Source organism: Cyprinodon variegatus, unplaced genomic scaffold (genome assembly GCF_000732505.1).
Source record: "Cyprinodon variegatus isolate N-32 unplaced genomic scaffold, C_variegatus-1.0 Scaffold1, whole genome shotgun sequence".
Taxonomy (NCBI): Eukaryota; Metazoa; Chordata; class Actinopteri; order Cyprinodontiformes; family Cyprinodontidae; genus Cyprinodon; species Cyprinodon variegatus.
The window spans coordinates 1,974,182-1,981,467 of NW_015150454.1; the positions used below are offsets into that span (position 1 = coordinate 1,974,182).

The 7,286-nt window shown below is 37.4% G+C and overlaps 1 protein-coding gene across 1 annotated transcript; it reads right to left on the reverse strand.

Annotated features, from left to right (window-relative positions):
* Window positions 1-774: 774 nt before the first annotated feature.
* cuedc2 (CUE domain containing 2) lies at window positions 775-5,481 on the reverse strand. The gene is made up of 9 exons (XM_015390564.1): window positions 5,345-5,481; window positions 4,729-4,811; window positions 3,423-3,566; window positions 3,272-3,333; window positions 3,051-3,184; window positions 2,795-2,962; window positions 1,396-1,460; window positions 1,261-1,321; window positions 775-1,185 (listed from the first exon to the last, which is right to left on the reverse strand). Exons 2-9 carry the CDS (start codon window positions 4,800-4,802, stop codon window positions 1,039-1,041), a joined length of 855 nt encoding a protein of 284 aa, XP_015246050.1. The 5' UTR covers window positions 4,803-4,811; window positions 5,345-5,481; the 3' UTR covers window positions 775-1,038.
* Window positions 5,482-7,286: the final 1,805 nt, after the last annotated feature.

Consider the following 7,286-nt stretch of genomic DNA (forward strand, 5'->3'; position numbering starts at 1 on the left):
AGCCATTTCAAATTTAATGAAGAGTTTAAGCTAGGTTTGCAAATCATTGCTTCCAAAAATTAATACAGGCAGCTAACATTTTGGTGACACCGCTGCAAAGTATTTAAGGATTTGCCAACATAATTATTTACATATCAAAAATAAATGATCTGGGCTTTAAGATAAAACTCATCAGGTTTGCAATTTACAGAAGAATTGAAGGAAACCAAAAACCACATGTTCCAATACATAAGACGGTGTTGTAGTTTGTTCACTTCTAGAAAAAAAAATGTATTTGCTTTCCAGCAAACGTTTACATTAATTTAGCTTTTTCAGTAAATATGATGGATGAAAATTAGACTTATGTTGTCAGGGCGAAGCCAAATCTGTTAGTGGTCAAAGTGGCTCAGTAGAGAATAACAAATATACAGTTTTTCCCTACTCAGTAATAAAGACACATACTAAGACTCCTTTCTTTTTAGACATTTGCCTTCACCCTGGATCAGTGCAATAACTTACAAATCTGTAAATCTGTCAGATAAAATACAGTTTTGGAGTGTAGCAAAAACACAACATACATAATTAAAGGCTTAAGCAAAATTCTATAATAAACCATGATGAAATATATGGGGGATGGGGAAAGAAACTAAGACCTCTAATGTCCTAAATTAACTTCGGCAGCACCACTTATTCACAAACATAGAAATGCTCACTAGGAAATATCATGGATCAATAATTCCTGCCCGAAAAGAGCTGTCAGTGCAACATCAGACCTGCTGAGGTGGCCAAAAATAAATCTGACACACAAAAAAAACAAAAAACAACTTACAACAGCTTGATGAAAAAAAGTTTGAAAAGCATCAGCGACGCAGCTAAAATACCAAGATATTTTTCAAGGCATGATGGTTAGAAATGTTTAAAATAAGCCACTCCCACACTGAAAAGACAAAATGCTTTCTACTACTTGGGGAGAAAAAAAAATTACACCAAGTTCCGGTTTAATGAGCTGGATAAAGGAGTAGTGTAAACAATGCTGTTACTAGCTGCAGGAGCTCATCATCAATGAAAGCGGTACTTTCGGGCCGGCTTCAGGTTGACGTAGGTCTTCTTCATTTCGTCATCCTCGTTTTTCTTCACAAGCTGGTATCTCTCACCTTTTGTTGTAACCACCTGGTTACCATGGTAGCGAACAAGCTTTTTTGGAGCCTGATTAAGAGAGACAAAAAGTGTTACTGAAAAAAAAAAAAACTTCCTGAAGATGAAATCTGCTCAGAATCATACATCTTTGGGGGCGACAGGCCGATGTGTTTTGTTATCTTCCTCACTGTCCACCAGCATGTATCTGCACAGAGAGATTGAACATTAACTTGAGAGGATATTTCTGTTTACAGCCATGATATTAACCATTTGACTTACTTCTCAAGGATACTCTCTTTAAGTTTCTGGTCCGCAAGAGAGGAAATGCTTTTCCCTTGGTTTACCTGAGACAGCAGAATGAGATCAACTCAGCTGTTTACTGAGGCATGTACAAGTATTCTTTATTATGCAACAACTACAAACTTTACTGCATTTATTGGGATTTTATGTTACAGACCAGCAAAAATACAGCATCGTTTATGAGTCAAAACATGTTCAAATAATTTTCTAATTCGAATTGAACCAATTTTAGTTTAAAGGTATAGTGAGGGATTTTTGAAAAGAACCGCCCTTTGCACTTAAAAAAAATATTAAAAATGCACATGCACAACCCTGTACCTGCTCCCGAGAGGGAGCATCTATTAAACGTGTACGAGAGCATGCATGAGCCCATTTCTCCTCGTGCACGCTCTGCTTAAAAGTTTCCTTTTGCATCGCTCATACAAACTTACTTTCCAAAAGATTTGCAATTTTTCCACTATGTCAGACTCACCACCAGTAAGTGAAAATGGGGATGAGCAAGTAGAATGGTATTGCGTAAACATATCACCAGAATATTTGACAATTAAGAGGACCACTTATTTAGATGATACACCCAGAAATAGAACATCCACTACACCTTTAACAGTCCCAAAGTAAATGCATAAATCCAGATCAATGAACTGCTTTCAGGAATCAGTCAACTAGTAAAGACCATCGTATCGGTTATTTCAAACTAAGTATGAATGCAAGTTTCTGATGATGAACACAACATGGCATGGTACCATGCTGATGGGAGGCTTTTCTCATGCAGGGACAAAGAAACCTGTTGATAAAAGGGACACAGTGCAGCACTAAAAAAAAAACCTGTTAGCGATTTCCAAACACTTGAAAAAAGGGAAACATAACTCCATCCAGGAAAACAACACTAAGTGCAAAGTAAGAGCTAAGACTGAAAGGCTTAGATCAAAGCACACCCATGTGTTAGAAAGAAATAGCTTAAGTTCAGAGCAGAGAAACTGTAGCGATGATGATTTACCACAGACACGCCTTGATTTCCCCCACTGTGGGATGATAAAGGATATTTCTGTTCTAACTTGAACCACTTCATAAAGAAGAATGTGGAAAAACCCTTCAAGCTGTAAAATTAGTAAACAGGGGTTCTGCAAAGCCACTGGCTGGGCTGATGCGATCCTCATGAGCCCTTTTTTTTTTAGATTTTTCATTTTCAAAATAATCTTCAACTTTTTGTCAGTCTTTCACATAATGTGCAAATTAAATTGGTCAAAATGTGTGGTTTTAACTTGACCAAATGGGAATAAAGTCTGTATGCATAACGTTTGCAGGTTGCAGGGGTAACTTAAAAATGGTGGAGAGCCCCTAAGATAAAGCGCAAAGTTTTTTCATCATGGAGACTTACATTAAGAGGAGTAGGGCTGAGCTGCACATCCCCTTCTATGATAAGTCGCACCGCCTCCTCCATGTCTCCTTTAGCAATGGAAAGGGCACTGCGAGCTTCTGACAAACTGCACTTTGGAAACATCTCCAGCAGGTGCTGCTCTTGGATCTCCCACTCAGACACGGACAGCTGAAGAACATCATATTTATAGTTTTAAATATTAATTCTAAAGCTTGAGGTGGAAAGTAAAACTGCTGATGCGTGTTGTTGTCATCACCTTGGCTGTAGCGCCCTCTGTCTGTGTTTTAAGGCACTGAGGTTCTTGTCCTGGCGCTGGTTGACTGGCCAGGGTAGTAAGTTTCAAAGAAAGCTGTTCTGTCCCTGTCTTAGGCACGCTGTTTTCTTTGTCAGCTGAAAAGCAACAAAAAATAATCAACATTTAGTTTGTAATGCAGGCTGGTAAAGGAACGCTTTAGGAAAATATAATCAAACACTCACCCGATGTCCGAGCAGTGGCCAGCTTTGAAGCCAGACTGAACATCATTTCACAAACTTTGACACTAAAGAGAAAATGAAAACCATTATTTAAAAATCTCTATTCGTCTTACTTTTATATAACCAACCAAGAGACAACATGTGGCTGTGTTACCTGTCAATTTCAGCAAACCCAGGTATGTAAGCTTCCAGCATTTCTCCAAAGACCTCCACATCAAAGTTCTCCTCAACGCTCTGCTGGGAGCCCAAATCCTCAAGGACTCCAGTGATGTACGACAGAAGAACATCATCCAGCGTGCTGCATTGAGGGGGGGGATAAAATCACCATAAGTTTACAATGTTTCTACCACTAGTTTACTTGAAAAGAAGACAAATATACACCTTTTCATCCAATGGAAGAAAGTGTAAACATTTTGACCTCATCTCAGAGGCTTTGTTAAATCTATAATGTACAGTCTACTTTATTCTGTAGCCGTGAATGGATTTAGATGAGCTCCTAGAGTAAATCAAAATGTGTCCTGTTCAAGCTGTTCAAATTGTAAGTACATAAACAACGAAAATTTTAAAAAAGCAAGATATTCTAGGTTAGCGCAACAAAGCATTAATGTTTTATCACGTAGTTTATTACATCATTACAAAAGGTTAACATCAACGGTTATTTTGCAGAATATATTGTGGATTTGATACAAGTTGCATTTAATTCACATGGGCCTGACCCTCTAAGACACAGCCCTTCCTCATTTGCATAATGAGGCAGAAATGTATACAGAAATGTAAAAACGACAGAAATAAAGAGGGTAAAAAAATACAAAGGAAGAATAAACCAAACAAAAATATTCTATCATGCACATAAATAAATACTTTAAAAGCTAAGTAATAAATAAATAAAGTTGAAGATTACATTGGACAATAAATAAATAAGGTAATTATTACAAAGGTGAATAAATAAAGAAGCGAAAATTATACCACTTTATAATTTAATTTCTACCTACATTTATTTGTTTATAGTGTTTTTGGGGGCAATTAATTGCATTATTATTATTATTATTATTATTTTTAAATATAGGCAGAGTTGGTCCTCCATAGAGTTTTCCATCATAAATGACGAAATAAAAAAAGAAGGTACTCCAGACTCAAAGTAGTTTTTTAATTACTGAAGCCTGCCAAGTTTTATCTTTGAGGGTAGGAAAAAGTTATACTAATGTACATAAGAAAAAAAAAAATACTTGTAATGGGTAAATACTAACATATAAAAATCCTTTTCAAAGTATTACATCACAAAACGATGGAAACCATTATCGGCACATTTTACTGATGCTTTAAGTAGCCAATTATATGTTTTTCTAGATGTGATTCGGGTTCAATAACTGAAGTAACCAAAGCTCTATTATAGTTAATCTAGATAAAGATGAACAATTCTGACTTTAAAGGGATTTGAATCATTCTGATCAGGGTCTTACCTTAGGTCTGCATCGGGAATGTAAGTCTGGATAAATTCGTGCAGGGCGCTGTGGATGATTTTTTGGAGGTCCATGTTGTTCTCCTGTTGATGATGATGATGATGATGATCAGGGTAGCTATTACTGACAGCAGCCAGCGACATTTTTAAATAACCCAAACCAACAGCTGTCGCTCATCTAACAAGGCTACACTCTAGGGCCTAAATATAGATGTTACAAAAAGACGTTACAAAACCCCTTCTTCCGGTAAGCTAAGCATGTTGACACTGATCCTACATCATGAACATATCGAGCATCAGCTGAGCAACATCATGACCTCTTTTGTGTGTTAGCTTTGTTGTGCTATTAGCACATTAAAGAGCTAACGGTTATTACAGCGGCTGAGGGTGATGATAAACCACTAAACGAGTCTCAATAAACAACATCAACATATAAAATGTATTAATCTACTAAATGGGATACAAAAAACACCATGTTGATAAAATATTAAATATTATGTAAGAGTCATAGCGGAGAAGGAGCGCCGTTAGCTACGGAAAACAACCAGCTAGCAAGACAAGGGACTGTTTCCATAGTAACGGAAACCTGGATTATTTAAACAGAGCGACTGATTTACCGCGTTAGAGATTATGGATACATGAAGTTTGCAGTTTCCCCCCCGATGTGTGAGAGAGGAGGGTCGGGTTGAACAGTGCAAAGGTTATGCAGGCTCGATCAATCCCAGTTAGCCCGCACGATTCAAAACGCAGGTGACGTCACTTCCGCTAAGTGTAAACAGCCAGGCGTGTCGCGGATAGGCTAAAGGTGGGAAAGAGTCACGAAGCACATGGCTATAAAAAAAAACAACAAGAAAAACAAAACAGAACAGAACATAATGATTTCATACTACTAAAATTAAACACCAAAAACGCAAGAACAGTAAACAGTGTAGTGAAGAGGCAGGCCTATGGTCGAATATGTAAAAAAGATGGGCACTGAAAGATGCATGTTGTAAAGCTTTTGTTTTCAAAGAGAAAAAAATATATAGTTTTAATTAATAACTAAGCAGACTACAACAAAAATAAATGTGATTTGAATTAAACACAACATTACTGCAAAGTGACCAAAAAGTGAGACTGCACATGTAGAAATCAAAAGTCACCTTACTTAGAGGAAATGTGAACCAGTCGTCTATTGTAAATAAAACAGAGCCTACGATAAATTACTTAATAAGGAATACAAATGTGAGAAGCCAAAATCAAACAATAATAATAAAATAGATGGAAAATACAATTATATTCAGTTTATTTCTATAGTGCCAATTCAAAACACATGCCATCTCAAGGCACTCTACAGCTCACCAGATCATACAGTCAAATTGATTCAAAGTTTTCTATCTAAGGAAAACCAGTTGATTGCATCAACTCATTGACTGGAGTGCAATTCCTCCCACTAAGCATGCTTGTGGTGACAGTGGAGAGGAAAAACTCCCTTTTAACAGAAAGAAACCTCCTGCAGAACCAGGCTCCGTGTGAGCGGCCATCTGCCGAGGCCGACTGGGGTTCAAGGAGACAGAAGCAGAGATACAAAAAGCAGCTGTAAAAGGCGGCCCCTTCCAGGAAACACACAGCCAGGCAGACGAGCTCTGAGCCAGCTCCCATGCCAGAGGACGAAGAGAGCACATCCACTCAGTCACGGTCAGAGAAACAGGACTACACTGGAAAACAGGCCAATCTCCAACATCTATAAACAAGGGTTTTGATGGCAAAATGATTTGAAAATTATATTTCCCCCAGTTAATAATTCTTATTTTTTTTATACATCTTAATAAATGATCCTCCTTTTCATTTTAATGTGTCATTTTTATTATCATACCTTTGGAGGTATTTTAAGAACATTTTACATTTTGTTTCAGCCTTTTAAAGTTTTTTTTGTAACATTTACTTTTTTGTTATTCATTAGATTTTGCTCTTATTTTGCTTCATCCAGTCCAATTGTTTTTCAATATTGCATTAATTTATAGACATCAATTTTCCTCATAAATTGTTTGCATGGTGAAACAGTTTGTAGCACTGTTGCCTTGCAGCAAAAAGGTTCTGGGTTCGATTCCCAGAATTGAACATTCCTATGTCTTTCTGCATGGAGTTTGCATGTTCTCTCCGTGCATGTTTGGGTTCTCTCTGGGTATTACAACTTCTTCCCAGAGTCCAAAAACATGACTCTCAGGTTAATTGACATCTCTAAATTGTCCTTAGGTGTGGGTGAGTGCATGGTTGTACATCTATGTCTGTCTCTGTTTTGCCCTGCAACGGACTGGCATGTCCAGGGTGTACACCGCCTCCCACGCATAGACATAATTATTTTTTTAATAATAGTGGAGGAGGTGTCTGGGCAGAGGGAAGCCTGGGAGTCACCACTTAGACTGCTGCCCCCTCCAATGTGTATAAGATTGGGAGACAGCAAGTAGGAGTCGTGCTTTTCGAAAATTCTTCCAATCTCATGAAATAAGTTTATCGATTGTCCTCTTGTGGATTTTTAAAATACTATTCATAAAAGATTCTAACAATCCATCCATCCAT